At 35.9% G+C, this 23,397-nt stretch overlaps 2 protein-coding genes across 4 annotated transcripts; both read left to right on the top strand.

The window, feature by feature from the left end:
* Positions 1 to 571: 571 nt before the first annotated feature.
* Positions 572 to 15,810, top strand: LOC129270108 (protein rolling stone-like). Of its 3 annotated transcripts, XM_064105853.1 has the most exons (5): positions 572 to 642; positions 8,904 to 8,983; positions 10,833 to 10,917; positions 11,715 to 11,940; positions 12,745 to 15,810. In XM_064105853.1, exons 2-5 carry the CDS (start codon positions 8,952 to 8,954, stop codon positions 13,212 to 13,214), a joined length of 813 nt encoding a protein of 270 aa, XP_063961923.1. In that variant the 5' UTR covers positions 572 to 642; positions 8,904 to 8,951; the 3' UTR covers positions 13,215 to 15,810. The 3 variants fall into 3 exon arrangements, with proteins under 3 accessions (XP_063961923.1, XP_063961924.1, XP_054763489.2); XM_064105854.1 differs by lacking the exons at positions 572 to 642; positions 8,904 to 8,983 and adding an exon at positions 10,309 to 10,565 and having other exon boundaries at positions 12,745 to 14,611; XM_054907514.2 differs by lacking the exons at positions 572 to 642; positions 8,904 to 8,983 and having other exon boundaries at positions 10,657 to 10,917.
* A 1,557-nt stretch (positions 15,811 to 17,367) lies between these two features.
* Positions 17,368 to 21,976, top strand: LOC129270109 (apolipoprotein D-like). The gene is made up of 4 exons (XM_054907516.2): positions 17,368 to 17,843; positions 18,459 to 18,522; positions 19,458 to 19,619; positions 20,493 to 21,976. The coding sequence occupies exons 1-4, from the start codon at positions 17,688 to 17,690 to the stop codon at positions 20,720 to 20,722; spliced, it is 612 nt and encodes a 203-aa protein (XP_054763491.2). The 5' UTR covers positions 17,368 to 17,687; the 3' UTR covers positions 20,723 to 21,976.
* Positions 21,977 to 23,397: the final 1,421 nt, after the last annotated feature.

Here is a 23,397-nt window from a genome sequence, read left to right on the forward strand (position 1 = left end):
TCTCATTCGTTGACAGCACGCAAGGTGCCACAGCTCAGATTTTTTTACAGACCCGCACAAAAGTACTCAATTAATCAAATGTTAATAAGAATATAGGCTTAAGTGCCAATTAGGCATCAGAACAAAGGTTTCTAAACATGAAAAGAATAATTATGTTTCGATATTATATTTCTTTATTTACAGGCTTTAGCAGCATGGGCGGAAATCACGGGGGACAGGGGAGACACGCCCCTACCCAAAATAGTGGGGGGGGGGACAAAATATCAAATGTCCCCCTACTATTCTTGGTCTTTTATGATGTAAAGAAATAGATCATTCAAAATCGAAATAAAACATGTATTTTGGACGAGAGGACCTTACTTTTTGTAAATAACTTTTTTTTTGCTTGTCAAATTTTCCAGCCCCTGGTCCCCCTATCTTTGGGGAGAGATTTCCGCCCTTGTTAAACAGGGCAAACCTGTACGTTGCAAGTGGATTGTTATGGTGATCGTACGTTGAGATGAAAAGCCCTCTTATTTTCTTTGTACAACACATGATATTTCACATCCTGTTTCACTTTTCTGCTGGGTTAATATTACATATGACGGTAGACGTATTATCATGTAGTTGTAAACTCGTAGCTGAAGTTCGACGTTCCCCAAGGTAAAATTATTATTGTTATATATTGTATTATTGCCTTTTTATTCGCAGGAGTTAAAAGTGTGTAGGCTCAAGGGAAAAAATAATGATATCCATTAATAGGCACGGCCGTAGTCACTAGATGGCGCTGTCGCGGAAGTGCTCAAAATTTGTACGCAAGCTTCGTTCGCATGTCAATCATTGCAATCGCATAGCGATGCGATATCGTCAAAATTAAGCCCCTGTTAGCGCGGATGTGTATGATATTTTCTCTTTGTGATTGTCCTCCCGTGCGATGAAAAATATGTCATCGTATTGCACAGGACTTTCGCGAGCTACCGATACCATTTTCGTGCCCCAAATTCCATGAAATCTTCCGAAAATAAACATGAAAGTGTCGGTAAGTCGAAAATGTCTTGAGTTGCTTTCAATTCTTACCTTATTTAGTTGTATTTCTTGTAAAATGGGTCTCGAAGGGTTCCGGATTTTCCGTTGATTGTGAAAGTTGAGTTGATTTCCTTTCTGTGTATTGCAGTGAAATTGCAGCGCGGGGAATCGCAAGGGCTGGGGAAGCCCTTCTCAGTGAGGTTTGCAAGCTGAGCTGTCCTTAAATTTGGTCGAATTTCGAGCCATTTTAATCGCGCGCGGGATGATTAATTTACATCATAATAGAGATTAAGATTACGTCACGTACGTGCGTACCTGTGATACACACAGAAATGAAATTGAACTTGAATCACACGGAATCACAGTCAAGAAATGCTTTGTTTTCTTCGTTTGCTGAATGATTTCCTGAATTTAAAATCATGAATAAACACCAGAGTAATGACATGAATAAGATAATCATGGTCATATTTGAGAAATAACTAAATATTTTCTGAAAACGAGTGAAGATGATGGGGCAGTGATGTGCATGCACTGGAAAATGAACATTCACTGTCAGTGTCAGTGCCGTGGTGTCAGTGTTTTACTGCCAATACTGGCTTTAGCCTTTACTTTTGCCAACTACCGGTAGATTAAAAACTCATTTATTGATATGTTTATTGCAATTTTTGAATAAATGGTAATACAAAGTGGGAAAAAAAAGATAAATGAAGATAATAATAATTTTGACTAAAAACTTGTCATGCCATCACCCCCCCCCCTAAAAAAAATACCCACTATCTTGAATGACTCAGGTAATTTAATTTGTATTGAAAAAAATAAACAATTGTATTTATGCATTTTATATTTCTGATTCTTTCTGCCAGAATACCAGATGCCATCATGAATAACCTCACCACCAGGTTGAACTCATAAACATCTTGATGATGACTATCTCCCGAGATATATCTTGCCTTCTTGAGATTGGAAGTTTTAAGTTCAAGTCAGAGCGACCTAAGGCCCTACTACCAAGAAGAATCCAGATTTACATAAAAACAAATCCCACGAAAGATACAAACTGATTTTACTATTAATGTGTAGTGTGTGTGTGAGACACTGTTTGTGTTTATTTTGATGAGGATCTCCTGTCTCTTTTTATTATTTCATTGACTGAATGAATGATCAATACCTAAAAGTGAGAACTGATTTTTGAGGAGAGTAGATAAGTGTATGGTTTTGAGTGAATTTGAGTAACTTTTGTTTTTATTACCGGTATTTTTTTCATCATTATTATTATTTTGCCTTTTATTACATATTTTCAGTTTATTTAACATTAAGTTTAAGTAACCAAACTTGATCAAAGTGTTCAATTTTTGGGATAGAATTTTGTAATTTCATTTATCAGGTAATAAAACTGAGTTTGGTAAATCTAAAAAAGGACACTAAAAATATGAACACTTGGAGATGCTCACTAAGATGAGGAAAAAACATGAAAGGAACTGGAACTTAAGTGGATGTTATAGCATGCCTTTCGAAGATCTCCAAGCACCTGGAATCATAGGCGGTGGAAGTGGGGGGGGGGACGTATCCCACTAAATTTTAGGTGGGGAGGGGACGACCCCCCCCCCCTCAATTTTTTGTTGATAACCTTTTTTTTTTTTTTTTTTTTTTGGCTTGTCAATTTTCACTTTTGTTTCCTGTGTCCCCCCCCCCTAAGATTTTTGGTCACTATTTTTTTTTTTTTTTTTGTCAAAAAGTTTTGGCGGTTCCCCCCTAAAATTTTTGGCTTCCGCCGCCAATGCCAGGAATGATGATGTTCAACTGAGAGTCGCTGAAGTGGAACTTGTTGCAGAGAATGATTATTCCAGGACAAGTTAGATGATATTACCCAGCCCATACATCACAACAATGGAAGGGAGACAATATACCCCTGTACTACGTGAAGTATCATATTATCTTCAGGTTGGTTTGGAAAGTAATAATAGTCCTCTAGTCAATATTAACGTCTGTCCAACATAATGGTACTATCGAGCAATTTGGGGGTTCAATCACAAACAGCAAAAGTTTAGTAAATTGACACTAGTAAGATAATTAAACAAATATAATACAGCCAAACTGTCTGACCCCTTACTTGACTACTGACTTAACTACTTATTAAAAAATGACAAGTGATGCTTAGGCCCTTTGTAACCATTGTATTGGGCAGACTTTGAAGCAGATGACTAGAATTCATACTTTCATGAAGATGAAGGAAGATCAAAAGAATTATTACAATTTAGCAAATATGAAATTAGAACACTGTCATGGTTATAAAAAATAATGAATTTCTATCAAGTAAAATGACAATACAATGTAAGAAATAATTGCAATCAAGTAATTTCATTTGCAAAAGATATTTTCCATAATTTAATGACCAAATTTCTCAAGATAATATTCTTCTGCACAGAAGTGTATGACACGCTCAGTGTAAATCATGCTGTTTATAAATCTCTAGGAAACCTTTTTTTTCAAAATGAAAATACATGTAAACTTAATAAAAACCAGGGGTGGATCCAGGATTTATCCTGGGGGGGGGGGGGGCACATTTTCATGATGAAAATTTGTCAAGCAAAAAAAGGGCCTTGCTTTCCGGGGGGGGGGGCATACTTTGGTGAAAATGGCATATTTTCATTACAAATCTCGACTGAGGCTCTCTAAGGGGGGGGGGGTGAGCCAGATGTGCCCTCCCCCAGATCCACCAGTGATAAAAATCAACATTTGTGAAAGATGGCATACGTACCTTATACTGAATTGGTAAATTCAATGCATATGTCTACAAAATGAAACTGACATGTTTGAATAAATTGCTTATTTTTGTTTCTAGAAAGAATTCATTAATAACAGCTTAGAGTTATTGAGAAAACATCAGGCAAACATAACATTCTGATATGCAATAACTAAATCTGTTTTAAATATGCTTTGTTTATGTCAAAGGCTTTATCGAAATAAGATTATGCTATAATTTATAAATTACTGCATTTTGGAGCCCATTAAAATTCAAAATGAATCATATAGGGCAGTGCCACACCTTATTCACTAAAATAAAGGAGGGGTGCAGCTGAAAAATCTCATCAGCAGGGGCAATAATTTTCACCGCCATTTCAATAGTACTATTAGATATCCTGAAAACACATAATTAAAATAAAATTAACTTTCTCTCAGGAAGTGCCCCTGTATACTATTACAGCCCTTGACCAGTATATTCTCTCAAGAGGTTCAATAATTCCTTCTCTTCCCTTAATTGTAGAGTCGGTTCGGGTGCGAATGTGTCTGAAAAAAATGATAAGCCAAAAAAAAAAGATCATTAGTAAAAATTGTAGAGTGAACAGAACATATCATTAAAAAAAAATGACAAGCAAAAACAAAGATTGATCTGGCATTGGAAAATAAAAGGAAATTAATGAACACCGCCCCCCCCCCCCCCCCGCTTCAACATTTTTTGTTGTTTGCTTCTCCTGCTTACAACTTTATAACTTTACCTGATACACCATATATGGACCTTTCAAAACTTTTGGCTCCATTATCATGACTTTGCCACTGTTCAAGTATTATTTATTTGAAACCAATGCTAAGACTATAAGGTGAAATGAAATTATATAAAGAAAAAAAAAATTCACAAAGTATAAAATCATAATGATGTAGGTCATGTTGAAATTAGACCCTGGACTGGACTCAAAATTAGATCAAGTGTAGTGTAGACCAAATGTAAATTACACAAAGTGTAGACCAAATGGCAATTTAAAAAAATTAGACCAACTGGACATTTCGCAAAATGAGGATTAGACCAAGTGTAGACCAAATGGGTTTAGCCCATTTGGCATTAGACTAAATGAGAAGTGGGCAAACTGCATGTAGACCAAACGAATATATACATATTTCACACTGTGGAACTGCATGATATAAAGCCAATTTTATGTACCGGTATTTGACAAAGTAAAAAAAATTGTAATTATGTAGGTTATGCTGAAATTAGACCAACTGGACATTTCGCTAAATGAGAATTAGACCAAGTGTAGTGTAGACCAAATGGCAATTCAGTAGACCAAATGGGTTTAGCCCATTTGGCATTAGACTAAATGACAAGTGGGCAAACTGCATGTAGACCAAATGAACATACACCATGTACACATATTTCACACTTGGGACTGATAAAGAGAGCCGTAGCAGACGACGGAGATGCGTACATGATCTGCGTCCGCAAATAACGTGCACGCATGTATGTACTAACATGAAAAACAGCATATGGGACGATCTTACAAAAAATTGCACATGCGGGGCTATTGGAGAGTCACAGCAGATGACGGCTAGCAGACGCCGATGGGCGCGCGCATTTAGCGAGCACATCGTGATCGTTTTAACTATCGATAGTACGTACAGTGTATTAAAAAGGTACCGCGATGTCTATGGCTTTTTCGGACCATGTTGGTGCTATGAATTTCCTTTTTTTTACAGTTTAAATGAATTTTACGTAAGTTTTAAGTGGTTTCACATGATAAATTAGATATTAAGGAATATTTTGATATCATTCTCTCGACAACAAACACATTTTGAAATTCTTGTTGTCCTGCCTACCATTAAAATTTGCGAATTTATGAGGAGTTTCATATAAGGGCGGGAGCTTTAGGTAGTTTGCTGTCAGTGCTGTGCAAGCCCTCGCTTGAGTAAAGGTTCTGAATGTCTACAATGCATTGTCACTGTACTAAGAAATTAAGAACGGCACATTTTATACGTGCTAGTCTTTGTGAAAAGACCCACTTATTTATCAAAATTTTTAACCAGGGTCTGTGCCTGCAGACTAAGAGTAGGGGACAGCATTTTGTTAATAGTCTTTTATTTCTTCTGTCATCAAACAAATTTAAAATATTACACTCATGAACATAAATTCAAAACGGTATTTCAATACCGTCTTGAATTTATGATCATGAATGTAATATTTATCAAATTACACCATAATTACAAAGCTTGGTTTGAACGTACAATTATTGTGATCATCACATCCATGCTAATTCAATTTGTTCTCAAAATACCTGATATACACATTTTTTTTTTCTAACAAGATTGATTCCATAATTATTTGTATTTAAAGGAATATGTATTTTTTCTCTCACATTTATACACATACATGATAATTATATATTTTTAATTGAATATAAACATTGAAATGCAGTATAACCTAAAATAATTATTTACCATTCCTTGATAGTTGTATCACACACAAATCTTTGAATCCTGTAAATTATCAAAATACAATTAATAAGATTTTTGAGGGAAGATTTAATATTCACAGTCCCCGGACCCTTCCCACACACTCACAGCCCCCCACCACACCAAACACACATTCACGCACGAACACCCCCTGCACACACACACACATCCATCGTGATCAAATGCATTTCATCTGTCCGCATATGCATGTAATTCGGAACGCCTCGTCGTCATTAAGTGCAAAAATTTCCCACTTCTTCAGATGACCCGCTAATTTTCCACGTGCTTCTGCTAGTATTCTTTAGCATATACAAGTTCATATAACAATTTAAATTGAAACTCCCTTAACTTGTTATTTAAGATGGCTATCCTGGATTTTAAAAATATTGTACCATCTTTTTCGTAAAAATTATGTTCTTTTTATGTTTTTAACAGCGCATGAATTCTCAGATTTCATGTTTAACAAAGCCGTATAGATTTTCTTATATGTAATATTAGCTAGTGTGTTCACATTTCCATGAAACATAAATTCGAAATTTAAAGCTGTGTCCCTGCATGTGTTTGTTTTCTTCAAGAGACATTTCCATGTTGCTGGAATATTTTCATATATTGTGTGGAGATATCCTATCTCATCTTCTTTTAACCCCATCCTCAGAAAGGCTCTAGATGATTTAAAATTACCCCTGTCATCAACTAGATGATGTAATTTATAAATATTTCAAAGAAATAAACTTTCTTCAATGCTCCGCTACACTGATATCAAATCCAAACCGAACACAGCTAGGTATTACATTATTCTGATCAATCAATCGATTGAAAACGGTTTCGTTGATGTGATTGTAACTGTGAATAGTGTGACGCAATGCCAATCTGCGCTTCCAACACTATAAAGAAAAACAAATAATGCAAAAAAATATGTTCATTGGTTCAATGGTTCCTGTGTTACAAATATTTTAATGACTCGAACTTTGCATGCCTTCTGTGTTCTAATATGTATGATTTATATAATGTTTTTACGTTGTATGTTTTTATCATTTGTATATACATGTTTTGTTTATATGCTTTTAGGGCCCCTTTTGATACCAGCTTTTGCTGAAAGGGCACCCTATTGAAATATTGTTTAATACATAATAAATTCGTAATTTTCAGTAACTTTTTATGTAGATTTCCATTTGAAAAATATTAACTCTTTACACATTTGAAGTTTCATTGAAACAACTCAAACTATATTGAATCTGAACCATCTGGCAGGGGCGGCAAAACGGGGGGGGGGGCACTTACCCCCTAAAAACATTTCTTGTAGGAAAAAAAAATGGAAAGTGCCTCTTTTTAATACGAAATGTGCCCTTTTTAAAAATGAAAAACACTTTTTGAAAGAAAACAAAATACATTTCAGGTGAGAAAATCAATAATTTTGGGCTGGCGCTTTGCGCTCGCATCAATTATTATGTAGTAAGGTAAGCCCTATATATCCATTCTGTTCTTGATTACGAATATGATTGGAATGTCCGGTTTTCGCACTTGGCGCTCTCGTCAATTCTTTAGTAAGATACCCATCTTTTTCATGACAATAAAAATGCTCGAAAATATTTTTTTTCAAGTCTTATTACATGAAAATTTAATGTCAAAAATTTTAACTCGCGATTTGCGATCACAACATCTCGCAAGAATGCCCTTTTAACAGTAATTAGCGCCATAATTGACAAAAAAAGCGAGTTTTACAACTTCAGCCTAAAGGCTTTGCTTAACTTAATGACTAAAGAAAACAGACTACTATATACACCACTTTATGCAGGTATTATCTGTAATAATTTCATGGTAAATGAAAAATCCATATTTTATTGTTCGAAATAGACATGAAATGAAATATTCCGAAAATTTGCTTTGCCCAATTGATCGTGGGCCCGGCAGCCGCTGTGCAGCGCCAGATCGACGCGGCTCTATCCCTTTAATCGTTGAACGCCAAACAGGGTAGCAGCAACTCCCATCTTTTAACGTCTTTTGGTCTGACGCGGCCGGGGTTTGAACCCCGACCTCCCGGTTGTGAGACGGACGCTCTACCAACTGAGCTAACACACCGGTACACCGGTATAAAAATATCCGTTTGCACCAATATGCCCATTTTAAAAATATAAGTGCCCTTTTTTGTCTTTGCTTCCCCAAACAAATTTAGTCTGGAGAAACTTATGATAATTTTCAATGAAAAATGCTTTTAAAATATATATTAAAAAAAACGATGTGAGAGAGGAAATGCTTGGGGAACCGCCCCTCCTGTCATTTTCAACCGGAATATGACATTGTAAATATAGACTACGTAGGTCGATAAATGAATAAGCAAGTGGAATCGGAACACATATTTTTGTGAATCTATCACGCCTTTGCTTTCATTGGTTAGTTTTATTAGGCATATTAGTAGAGATAAACTGTCATTGATTAAATATATGAATTATAAAACTTATTTGCGTCATACTACAGTGCTTAAAATCACGTCATTTACCATGTTTACACTTGAAAAATTGAACGCGTGATTGATTTAAAAAATGAAAGAAAAAAAAAGAAAGTCCAATGGATTCTTGATAGTTTCTTTATCTATATTAACTCCCTTACTTGTTGCAATTTGTGATTCTGATACTCACGTTTTAGTGAAGAAAGTGTTGTATTTCTGTTACTTGCTTCAGACCAGTGGACCACAACGCCTCAGCCATTCATAAGGACTTCTTGAAGTAATGGCCGCTACGCCCCTTCTGGTACCTCCTAGGTAAGACTCGTTTTATTCAACAAAATAGATTTAATTATACACCCATTGAACTGTAGCAGAACATGTCCTTAGTACATGCCAAAATATTGGATGGGATCATGCAAAAACTGTTGGAAAAGAAAGGTGAAAGAATCACCGTGGATGAAAAGGATTTACCCAATACTGAATAGAGACACTCGAAATATATTGTCACCCGTATTTGGTCCGATGATGGACATTTAAAGAGATGGATATTCATTGTTTAGTTAATGAATTCACTAAGCTGTCAGCTGTGGCTGACAATGTCACCTAAATAACATTCTCCTCATATTTGTCTAGTCTGTCTAGTTTGATTCTTTGATAAAAACCCATTTGCGTTTCACAACGGCCTCAAATCCCGTTATTTACATTTGGAAATTGAACGTGTGAAAATTTTGCTTAAAGATTGAAAATAAAAGAAAGAAAAGAAAGTCCAAACGATTCTTGATAGTGTCTCTACCAATGGGCCTTTTCACACGTGAATCTTGAATCATCATTGTAATGATGATTGCAATTCGTCTTTAGAATCATCGGACCTTTCACACAGAAAATTCGTACTGTAATTTGAGTGAAACTTAACTGGAATTTACCTCCGGAGTACAATTTGAATTCGTGATTGTGATTAGCGTTCGTGATTCTAGTTTGGTTTCACACTTGCTAAAAAATTGTCATTAGCCATATTTTTCACTGGAATCATCATTCAAATTGCGATCTTTTTTACCGTGTGAAAGGGCGGTATATTATATTAACTCCCCGTTTATCTGTTGCAATTTGTGATTCTGATACTCACGTTTTAGTAAAGAAAGTGTTCCATTTGTGTTACTTGCTTCAGACCATTAGACCTCAATGCCTATAGCTTTGGGTATTGAATAGCCAGCCATCCTTAATAAACTTTATAAGTCATGGAAGCGACACACCTTCTGCATTTCCCAAGATAAGAATCGTTTCATTAAACAAAACAAAAATATTACATGAGAATTGTCGTTTTACAAGAATTTATTTCAATACGTTCCGCTTTTCCGTTCGTTTCGGACATGTTGAGTCCATAGGCATCCAGTCAGAAAAAAAGAGGGAAAGCGGTGAAATTTACTACAGTTCTGGCATGCACAATAATACCTTACACAAGTAAACTAAAATAAAAGTTCATACGCATTACTGAGAACTCACAGTACTCGCCTCTCTAAAGTGGCAATACTACTTTCAAAATTTATATTTTGAGGTGCTGCTGGGTTTGTGCTCCTCCTGATCATGTGCACTTATACGTTAGTAGTTATTTGTTTGGAAAACCCTACACACACCAATAAATCAGTCCTCTCTCTGCTCCTACTAGTAGGAGATAGTCACAAAGAGTGGATGAAAGCTCGTATTATTAAAGTTGGTGGAAGCTTAAACATTATTTTATGTTATTCACTTATTTTGGGGCTATTCTTGTTGAAACTATATTTTCGCGTGCTGAATCTCTTTAGGAGGATTCAAGAACAGAGAAAACGTATTATCAGGGCCATTTATGACTGAGAACAACCAAGAAGTCTTTGTCGAAGACTCCTTTATACAGACATCAGAGGTACACGTATATAATTATATAAGATACAATTAAAAACCGAGGTGCTATACAAAATTTAGACCTCTGAACACAACCCCTATAAATAACCTTTATATTTACAATGTTGATACGCCTGACCATGCTGACTGTCGGGGCCTATACATGGAATAATGCGCAATTGTCGTAATAATGATTGCGGCGGTAACAAACAATACCGTAGGCCTATAATCGTGCACTAATGATGATTTTCACGTATAACCTTTGGTATTTTATTTTAACCCAAATCAGTCGCAAGATGGTGGAGTGTACAGCACCCAAATTATCTGACTTTGGTCTGTCGACGTCATCCTATGATGTTTTTACAAGAACTCAGGTAAGACAATACACTTCTTTTTTGGACAATTGGTCTAAATTCCCATGCTGTCAACATGATGAACTCATTTGGCCATTTAGCATATGTTATTCCTGATCTCTCTGAACAAGATTATTCTTAACAAAGAAAACTTTGTAATTTCTGGCAATTTTTCCAATTTGATGTATATCATTATAATGTTTGGAATGGCGATCTCCCCTCTGAAATTCAGCTTCAACCCCAATGTTTTTACTCACTCATGAGATCTATGATATCAACGACAAAGATCAAAGATCTCAATATTACAATGTTTACATCATAATTTATCTGACCTGATATTGATTATGGTCAATTTAATGCAAAATCTTTTCACGGGACGACCTGTGCAGTCTAATTAACAATTATTCTTAAAACAAATTTCACCAATAAGGCTGAATTCAAGTTGGAATTCCTGACAAACTGGAATTCGACGATATTGGCTTAGACCACACGACAAACAAATCACGTTCTTTATCTTATGATCATGTGGGATGATAACCAAAAGGGTAAGGGAGGGCCTTCATGCCCCTATCAGTGACAACATATTTTGTCCCAATAATCTTTACGAAGACACCTATTGTGATTGAATAAAAAGGATACAACCAATTTTGAATGTAGGCCTATATACTTTTAACATGTTTAAGAATACGCTTCAATAGTTACCACTTTCCACAAAATTATTATTCCTAAAGCTACAATAATCTCCAATGTGGCCTATATTGTCGTTTTGTTACGGTAATAATTTCACCGAATTATTATTTTATTCTTCGTGTCTCCAGTGCAGCTTTCCAAGAGCGGTGTTGCTGATATACCGATTCTTGATGACCGGATACTTCCTCGGTTACCAAATCTACTTGTGGGCTAACGTGTTTACCATCCATGATTACATCTTCATGACTGATTGGACCTATACGGTCTTCACTTTCTATTCCTTGATTGCTCTGATCAACCTTATAACGGACATGAGTCTTCAGAGATGCTATGACACGTCACATGCTTCCAACGGTGAGCCGGATTTCGTATACTCATTGTCATGATTGTATCCGGAAATCAGTGTAATCTGAAAATAATATTGCTAAAACAATGCAGTATTCTTATAAACAAAACTGGTTCCAAACTTAGCAAAGATATTTCAAATCAGTAAACCACCTAGTAGTATGAATGGAGTAGTACGGAGCGTTGATGTGGCCCTGTGTATTAGTCTCCGGACTTTGAAACAGAGGGTCGTGGCCTTCAAATCCCAGCCATGGCGTAGTTTCCTTCAGCAAGAAATTTATCCACATTGTGCTGCACTCAACCCAGGTGAGGTGAATGGGTACCTGGCAGGAATTTATTCATTGAAATGCCGAGCGCTGGAAGGGCTGCTTGAGCTACAGCCGGGGTAATAATATCCAAGTCCTTTGGAAGCGATAGAGACGTAATTCATAATCTGTTATGCGCTATACAAGAACTGACTATTATTATTATTTATTATTATTAATTCAGTTACTCGATCAATCGTTCAATTATTGTTGCTCAGTCAGTCGTGGAGATTTGGGGATGCCGTTGCCGAGTGGTAGAACACACCTGACTCTAGACTCATGAAAGTCCGAGGATCGATCCCTGGCCACGGCACAGTCCTGTGCCCTTGATCAAGGATTTTAATCCACAGGGCTCTTAGTAGACGATTGGTACCAATTATGTTTAGGAAAATCTTACTGTCATCCTTGATTTTCTTTGTTTAGTTCTTTCAAATAGCATTTGTCTTCCATACCTCCATATATTTTCACGTGCATCAAAGTATTATCTGTATCTTTATTCTTATTTCAGTACTAAAAGGGCGACATATGATCCAGTGGCTTTTTTACAACGTCATCGTCACATGGACATGCCTTGTTCTCGTTGTCTTCTGGGGCGCCCTCTACGATCCTCGATATCCAAACTGGATGTTTGACATTTCCTGTCACGCCTTACCTGGTGTGTTCAGTGTCCTTGAGCTTGCCTTCACTGCGACACCCTGCCGACTCGCCCACATCATCTACCCGATGATCTACGGGTTGCTCTATCTCACATTCACCCTTGTCTACTGGGGGACTGGCCATCCACCGATATACTCGATCCTCGACTACAGTGGCAACCCAGGATTGGCTACGGGATCGATCCTTGGTATGGTAGGGTTCATGCTGCTGTTTCATCCGTTGGTTTGGGGGCTCACCAAGCTCAGGGGTAGCGTTGCAGGAAGATTGAACTGTTCTCAAGACTTACACGGCGATCGACATGAGCTCATCGATAGAATGTGACGTCACGGATTGGAAGAGCTACCGAATTAGAGCACGTCGATCCAAAGATAAACCGAGTAGGAGGCCCTCTAAGACGTTACAACCACCCGTGATAGATCGCGATATAGCTATTGGCGATCAGCAACAAGTGATTCATGTCACCACTTGCCATGCTTGCGAAACGTAGCACGTTTTCGGCCTTCGCTGCTATTTGATAGTATTGTGAAATATTTAACACTGGGAGATAGATTAAACATGATCGAAGCTTCACCTGTACTGGCCGCACAGAAATGTTGTTAGCGCTAACAATGCGCTAACAGAGACCCTGTTACGACCGGTAATGTGGCAGCGATGCCTAATTTTTAAAAATGCATTAACTTACACATTGAAATCAATGTTTAGACTTGAAAATCCGGAAGATGTGACTGGGCTTACTGCTAACGCTCTGTTACTTAGGCTAACGATGTTTCTTTGCGGCCGGCACTAGTCAATTGCTATAGTGATTGCATGGCTATTAATTTGCTATCGGCATTTGCTATCCATACTTAACATGATATCATTTATGCAATAAACAAATAAAGTAAACAAATATTGTTTTCTAAACACTTTTAGTCACAGGGATGTAATTGGATCCAGATCGAATGTGCATGGTTCTTCTTCTTCTTCTTCTCGGGTCACTGCACAAGACCTGCCCAGTGGAGGGTACAAGATCTGGCTTTGGGGTTAAAGGACTCCAGATCTTCGGCATGGCAAGGCTCTGGTAGGAGGGGGCAGACCAGAAGGTGTTGCATATCGTCTGATCCTCCCCACACTCGCAAGCATGTGAATGGTTACCAGACACACTCTGGTTGGTTTAAATCTGAATTCTAAGTCTTGTCAAAATATTGATATTTTGATAAAATAGATAAAATATACACACTTGGAAGAAAATGGCAATTCTGTCCTCTTCAAATGCAACACTAAGAGCCCCTTTTGTGATACAACTGTGCACCCTAATACACTTTTTTGCACTTTAATGGAGAAGTTTGCTACATTTTTCAAATTTTCCGACGCATAGTTGATTTCCTCTTTAGGGAACGTGCATATTTGCACCTTTTGGACGCTAAATTATTAAGCACCCTATAAAGACTTGAGTTAAAATTTGCATCTTTATATAGGGTGCATTTCTGGGAGCAAAAAAAAAAGGAACAAAAGGTGCGTCCTTTGTAGGGTGCAAGATTTCACTGCCATAGTTTAATTCAGGGTTCAAAGTCTATTTTATTTTCTTACTGTGTAATACTCGGCGATCGTATTAAATTTTGAGTGACAATAATGCACTAATAATAGGCTCCACATTTGCTTTTAATGTGTGAATGGCAACACATGTATAAATCAGATGATGTTTGAAGGTTTGTATGGTGTTATGAATCGCATAAATGGTTTACGGTACACCATGTATAAAGTCCTGGAAGGACTTAGATAAGAAAAGTGAATAGAAATGGAGGTGAAATGGAAAGTTGAGAAAGTGGAGGTTGGGAAGTAGAGTATTCTTTTCAAAATGAGTGCATTCATATAAGACTCTAAACAAGAAGGAGAAAAAGCTGAGTAGTTGGCAGAATGAGCAGATAAGAGAAGGCTGGCTTGAGTCGGCGAATAGAAAATATAAATGGATATCATATAAGTAAAGATTTCTTTTTTTTACATCAATACATTATAATAGATGCATAGTAATGGTCGAATTATTCTAGACAACCCTTGTGCGTGGCGTTTGTAGATTTCGCACAAGCTTTTGACAGTATAGAATTTCAGGGAGAAATAACAGCTTTACAGGTACAAGGTGTGCACCACAATTACATCAAACTCATCCAGGAAATGTATAGCCAAGTAACCATTCACCTGCACAAAGACAGTGAACTTCCCCATCAACAGAGAGGAGTGCAGCAGGGAGATACCATTTCAGCCGAACTGATCGACACTGCACTGAAAGAAAGAAATCGTAAACTAGACTTGGAAAGTACTGGGCTAAACATTGAAGGTGAGGGTCACCGATGATAACACTCTAATCACTGAAGGTGGTCACAAGCTATATGCTCAACGATCTGAAAGTAACAAAGTAGGCCTGAAAATCAATACGAAAAAGTAATGTTTAACAAATTTGCCACGGAGAAAAGGGTAATATTGGATAATTATGAAATCGAGACAGTAGATCACTATATCTACCTTGGGCAACACATCAGAATAGATCATAGACAACTGGAATAAGTTAAAAAGAAGACAATAGCTAGATGGAATGCTTTTTAGAATTTCAATGATATAATGAAGAGCAACATGCCGATTTGCCTTAAAAGAAAAGTCTTTAACCAATGTATTATAACGACAATGACTAAAAATACCTGAAACCAAACCGATGTAATAAAAAAAAATTCACAATGATAAAACCGTATTCTCAATCGCTAAATTGACTTATGCAAGTATAAATCTTGCTCTATCATAAAAGGTGGTGAAATAAGTACAGATGATTTTAATGAACTATTAGTGAAATGAGTGCAAAGTAGAACGATGAGCAAAAGATTTGAAATGAGCAAATGAGTGGAGCGGTGACCAATAAAGTATTAAAAAACAACGATACTATTGATATAATAATTTGCATCACTGGGTATTTCGCTTGCTTTGTTGCCTCGAATGTATTTATCCAAAATATTTTCAATTCACTCAATGTAATAAGTAAGTATAAAAGTTCAGTCATATTTGACCGACTCCTATTGTCCTCGTAAAAAAGTGATAATAATTACGAACAGATTCGTAAAGTGACTTGACTAAATCTCTGATGAATAGGCCTATTTACCTATCATAAAGCAGAGCTATGGGGACAAAAGGTTATCAGGGTATATGCACCTTTGTAAGGTGGAGGGAAATTTTAAAATGAGAGAGGAAGAAAAAAAGAAAGCCCCCCTCCCTCAATTCCACCATAGAGCTATTATGATTCCACGATCAACCAAAGGGGCGTCATAAAACAAATGTAATTGGCGCAATTGGGAAACGGGGTGCAGGGATGCTCAAGAACTCTGTCAAGATTTTTCTGTAGGCTTTAAGCAGCAACCACTGGGAATGAGGTTGGTATGCTATGATTTTTTTTTAAGATTGGGAAAATGAGGAAGCTACTCGACCAACCCACAGCTGCTAAACTTACTCATGCTGGCTTTTGCATCTTGATTACTGCAATTCTGCTCTTTCTGGTATTCCACTCTCACATTTACGCCCACCAGTGATGGTATATATACGACGGAAAATAAAAAGAAATCTAATCTGAAATCTTACCTAATATGTAATCCTGATTTATGTTTTTTATGGGGGCATATGTGTACACAGCGAAAACGATTGCAATAAAATTTGACCTATATTATTCCTGATAGTCAAATTCACACAAGTCTTACCAAAATGATTAGATTTTCAGGTCAGATCATTGGAAATGACCAGAATTCTGATTAAATTTTATTCATAGTAAACTTCTGCTAATTTATTGTCAATTCTTTATGAATAAATCACTTTTAAGCCGATTACCTACCCCTTCAATCAGCGGCGTAATCAGCCCATGCACCCCTTCCCCCCCCCCCCCAAAAAAAAAGGGGGGGCTACAACATGGTATACGTAGGAAAATTTCGTCGAGCTTTTTTTGGAGGGCAGGGCACCTAAGCCCCCATGTGTACGCCATTGCCTGCAATTCGACCATATTAGTATAGCCGAATCCATAATCATACGCGGTGGTGAATCTAGACTTCACATAAATAGACCCTCCAAAGTCATTAACACCAAGAATATGTAACTATTTTTTTCATGCTTGAGGCCACCATAGACATCAAGTAACACATGCACTAATGATGACTGAGTCCTGTGTTCATAAATCATGATAATTTTTTTTTCAATTATGTATTAAACAATTCCAATGTATCATACTTGTATTTGGAGGCGAAGTGTTTATATATGAAAATGTATTTATGCCTATATGTTTCATGTTGTGTAATAATATATTACTTTGTATCATGATATTGAACGCAGTAGTAAATTAAATAAAAACAAACTAGGATATTCACATGGGTCGAGGGTGGCAAATTCAGGTCAGTGGTTTGTTAATAAAATTGATTGATTCGGAACTTTAACCTCGTATATAGAGGACCAGATGAATAAACTAAATCCAGACAGCGAAAAAAAAAAACTCCATGAATATTAAACACTTTGTTTGCAGGGAGTGTCATATAATATTGACGTCAAACAATTAAGCTTAACTCTTGTGTAATCACCAAGTCGACACCAGGACCCTGTTTCACGGTACCTGTTGATGGGAATTTACAAGCTGCTGTTATAAGCTACCGAAATAATGCCTTTTGAATAAAGTATCAAGAACGTTTTGTGAAACCGGACACGGGCATATATAACACATCATTATATAAACCACAATGGCCATCTTAAGGTCCACAGATACGTTCCTATCTAAAGCAGAAGCAGAAAGAAACGAAAATGGCGGCTCTGCGTCTTATCGTCTGTGTAGTCCTTTTAAGCTTGGTCATCAGTCAGTCTACTAGCTATCCTGTTGGATCGTTGTTTGGGTGCTTCGGGTCCCCCCAAACCGTCAATGAACTCGACGTCCCTGCTTACTTAGGACGATGGTACCAGGTAAAAAATATAAAATAGTATCCTTACGATAATAACGTTAATAAGATTTCAGGATAAGACTATATACTATTTAAAACAATTGGTAAAAATAACCAATTAATGCTTGAGTTAATATGTGTCCGACCGATAAAAGTGGTCAATTAATCAACCATTGGTAAGAATCGACCAGAATTTCGGTTGATTTTGACCATTTGTTCAAATAGATACATTCATGAACATATTGGTTACTCCGACCAATCTTTTTTTCCCTTTCTTGTTCTATTTCCTCGACTTAAAAAGGAAAGTAGACCCTGCATGACTATATAGTTCTATCCAAATCATATGCCAAACCATGCCCTTATACAACCAAATTGAAATGCAAGTCCCGACTTTGCAGGAAACTTTCAAGATTAATTCCTTTTCAATTTATTTTTTATATTCAAAGAAGCTAGATTTTTTAGGATGGGGTACTAATTGAGTAAAAATAATGAAAGATATGACTGAAAATATATACTTTATTTCTGTAACTGGCTTACAACTGCATGGTTAAAAGATATTTCTTTTTTAAATGATTAGTTTTTTGTTATAAGCGTGGAAATCATATTGGTGTATATTTATTTTGTTTATCATGGACAGGTTTACACCGATCTTGTAGTGAATGTTACTTTTGAACGGAACGCACAATGTGTGACAGCCGATTGTAAGTATAGAGTCAGTTTAATAAAGCTGTTCGTAAGTTACGGACTATTTTTTTAGGAAAGACTGCATGGTGATTCTATCTAAAGAAAAAAATATGTATGCCCCCTCTCCCAAAAATACAAATGAAAATATTCAAATCAAGATAATCATGAATGTACATGCAGAATAGCAACAGCTACATCTGTTGTCAGGATATTCGCTGTGCGTTTTTGTTTTAAATATTTATTATTGTTATACCGAAATGATTTGGTGCTTTGTGATAAGGATGCTTCAAATTGACACAAAACCATTATTAACCAGATAATGTATTTATCGGAATGTTGTACTTAAGATGATGATTATTACTAAAACCGCGGTTTTATTATGGTGCACACTTTATGTAGCAATTTCCTTTCGATAGCCTAATTATCAAGATCTATTGTTAATTTCGGATGACCTTGCACAAACACTTTCTTTTACAATGTCCACTGGATGCAGCATTATACAGGGACCACGGAAACGTGGGCGCTGAGAGGAATTAGCCCCCACTTTTTCAAAAATATGCACAAAAACGCACGTATTGAGATTTTTGTTTGTTTGCATGGTCAGTCCCCTCCCCTCTTTAAAACCCTACGGCCCCTGCTATATAATTCATTTATTTTTCTATATCTACATATACCTGAAGTAATTTACATATTCGTTAGTTCACTCTCGATCTATCTATTAATTGATTTTATCAATGTACTTTTATATTTAATTGTTCATCACCTACTTTTTGATTTATCCTTTATCCATTCATTTACTTGCTTACTATAGTAAATTAGTTATTTGTGTGTTAACCCATTGGCTAATGAAATCCGTAATTTCTATAGGCATTTGTATAGGATCTATGTGGTTCCAGTAGGCAGGGGGTTAATAATTTTTATCTACTTCTTTATCAATGTACTTATATTATAGATGGCTTGAATCCCGATGGGAGTATATCCGTGTTTAATGCGAACACTGTAGGCACACCAGATGGAAGGTTTAATACCATTTCGGGAAAAGCTACTGTTCCCGATGCATCCGAACCGGGACAACTCGTCGTAGAATTCCCGGGAGTCCCGGCACCAGGAGAATGTAAGCGTTTTGTTACATTCTCACTGGTTTTTTTCTATTGTATAAAATATTTCCTATTTCATTTTCCTCCAAAACTGTATAGAATTTGGTATGATCAACATCATGAAGATTATTGAGATTTGTTCACGATCTCTCCTTTTTTAATATATCTATAAAATTTGATATTTCTGATATATATTAATAAACATTGTGTGTGTGCAATGATATCATAAACTTCCTTATTTGTATACTATAAGGATAAGCACAATTATTTTGTGTAAAAAAACAAGCAAAATTGAAAAAAAATAACTTTCTCACTTTAAATCAGATTTTAATGACGAGTTGTAATATTATGGTTTTTTTTATTGTCTTCTACATTATTTCAAAACAACTTGCTGCGCGTGGAGAGTTTGCGAAAAGAATACAGATTTACTAATAGTTTTACTCCCCATGTCTTTTCCTGTCTTCAGTTAGGACCAAAGACGTTAACATATAGGACATAATTATGCTAATGCTCATGTAGGCCATAATTTCATTGACGTTTCGACACTGTAAAAACGCTGTTTTAGAGTTTTAGCCTATCACTCTAACTACTATTGTTAAAACTTTTAAATAATTGTTAAAATATTTAACAGCTTGTTTCATGCTTTTAACAACAGTACTAATCAATAGTTTGAATGTTTTTTAAAGTTTAAACTTGGGTTTAACAGTTTTAACAATAGTTGCTAGACTGACGTCGAGCTTAAACACGCGTTTACAATATTAAACATCGTTTTCATACAGTGTAATAACACTTGTAATACACCGTGGTAAATTAATGATTCTCATTCGCTATTGATCTGTTCATTAATGTTGACAATTAATGCAAGTAATAATTTGTATTTCCCCCAACAGACTGGGTATTGAAGCTTGGCCCTATAGTCGATGGCAAGTACCAGTACGCGGTGGTGAGTGATTCGAGGAAGGTTACACTGTTCGTCCTGGCGAGGGATGCAGCAGCGTTCATGGGATCAGATGATAGGACAGAAGTTCTTGAATTCCTCCGAGATACCGGGTTCAGCTGCTTCTGGAACAAACCCCAAGAGACCTATCAGTCGGACCAGTGCGAATATGTTCAACCTTAATAGAACTGTTTGAAAGTTAGGGGGCGGAGAATAAACAGCGGACCAGTTCTAAGACTATTATAGTGGCTTAATAGCTATTCGAAAGGCTCTCAGCACCCACATAATAATTCTGCTGTTCATTTTTATGTGGATTATAATTATGAAATAAGACAATTTTTTAGAATCGTACATTTTAGCAGGACTTTGACATGATCAATGTAAAACACGATTCCTCTGAAAATCGTTATGTTTGGCTATGTTTACTCTGATTATGCTTATATTTCACGTCTTTAAGAGTTTCTAGTATACCTGAACATTATTGTGACATTTCAAAATGTCACATAAAAAAAGCAAATGTGCCTCATGAATTGCATACTGAAATAAAAGTATATGACTTGCAGTAGCATTAATTCATTCATTTTATTCTTATTTATGCCATTTATTTAAATTTTTGTTGAGGGCAGTTCGAGCCCCAAAACGCAATAAATCGTTATACATTAACGCATTCGTACAAATGACATATTGTGAGAGTCGTTTATTCTACATTACAAAGTCTATTGGTAAATAAAACGTATACAACACGCAATTGCAATCCGTATTCATGTGTAGGTTTAAAGGTTTCCTGATGTGGTATGATTTTTTTTATTGTATGTAATAATAAGTATTTATTAGAAAATATTGTAACATAATAAATCAATTAAAAAAAAGAATTTGTTATATACGTATTGAGGGAAAAATTGAAAACAGGCCTTTCTCCTCCTTACCCCCCCCTAAAAAACTATGGGGGGGAGAGTGAAAACATTTATACGTTGAGCAAGCCGGAGACCTATTTTTTTTTTATGTATAGATGAATACACATCAGCGAAAGTCCACTCCCCCATTTGATTTTTTTCAAACATGTTAGTGATTGTTTTACTTAATTGAATTAAGTTATTGTAACTTAATTTTCTTGAGTAAAATGGATACAAAGAAAATAAGTAAATTTTACTTAAAACTGCCAAACTCATAAATACTTTTTACCACAAGTTTATTGAGTAATTTTAACAATGTTTTTTTACAGTGTATAGCTGAGATCATGATATAAACAAACTGAAAATTAATTCCGGTATGATTCTATTAATGATTGTACCTACCCAGTCGCGTTTCTTATTATGACTATTTTGCATTCTTATTCTCTCTATACTTTTCGTGATATAATTGTATCAAAATTATGTTGCTAGAATGAAATAAAAACATTATAATACCGTCTATTGTTGTAATAAATCACAAAAGGAATCGGAGATGTTTATTTGTTGAATTATTTGATGTTACGTAACGTCATTAGAGAGATACTGTCGTAATATTATTCGAATAGTCTCTGATATGGGTCCATTTCACACACCACCCAGGACATCAATTATGATACATATCCAGCTATCAACATACTTATTCTTACCCCAGGGAAAACTGCATTTGAAAGGTTTTTCTCTCCTTAAAATGAAAGATGATCTGCAGTCACTTTCATGTACTCAGATCATTTTCGAATTAGCGCTCATTATGTTTTATCTCATTTGCCTAACAACAGAAAAATGTTATTAATCATACCCTGACCTCTAGAGACCATCTTTACAATGTATAAACCTTAGAGAACACCACTTCCCTCGAATGTAAAATTCGATACAACAACCTACGGGAGAGGCCCCCCCCCCCCCCCCATTCGACGGACAATATATCTCACGAAATTGCCACCAGTGATATACTAAGTATATTGTCTTGAAAACCGTACATTTTCGAGATGAAATCAAGTTGACAAAAGAATGAGATATTTTTGTGAAAGTTTAGGAAAGTTTCAACATCTATAAAGGGTGTAAACATCATTGCCCATTTTAGCATAACGTTGTTACATTGGATAAATTTGAATGATACAATATCAGTAATAAATGGATAAACAAAAAAATAAATAAATAGATAAACAAATAGAATAAATGGATTATTTGATTAATGAATAAATAAATATTTTTATCCTTCCTACTCTATATATATTATCAAAGACTCTTTAATTTTGCGAATGCATTTGTAATTCATCCTTCTAATGTGAAAATCCCTTCAAAAGCATCATGGCAATATCATGGAATTGCCCTTTAGTTGAATGACTGCTGGATAATTTCTATTGCATAATTTATTGTGCGGGAATTGTGACCTATCTTGAGAAATGTTATTCACCTACTGGGATATTAGTCTGTTTAAACAATTAAATATGATTTTCCTATTGAATTACCAATATAAGGACAGTTGCACCGACATGGCGGATATTTGTCCTGTGGAGCCTATATTTCCGATGCATGGTATTTCACCATCTATTGTATTATGGATACATTATGTACTATACATGTATAGGGCCAATCCTAGCAAACATTTTGCTCAGTCAACAAACACGGATCTTCTGGCTTGTATTGGCAAGAAAGATACATTTGACTTTGTGAATGATCTACAGTTTTATCAAGATTTCATTTGACCATCAGGCCACGCAGGGCCCCTGTAACACGAACACAGGCAATCGATCAGGGTTGACTTTGCGTTCGACTATAAAATTTAATGATTAATTCGATTAATCTTAACATCATGTTATAATTATTCGTTAAGTTTTGTGTAACAGGATCCTATAGAACTGTGTTTACTTTTCATTTAACCATCACGACCGATGATGCAACAAGGTA

This window comes from Lytechinus pictus, chromosome 10, assembly GCF_037042905.1.
Source record: "Lytechinus pictus isolate F3 Inbred chromosome 10, Lp3.0, whole genome shotgun sequence".
Taxonomy (NCBI): domain Eukaryota; kingdom Metazoa; phylum Echinodermata; class Echinoidea; order Temnopleuroida; family Toxopneustidae; genus Lytechinus; species Lytechinus pictus.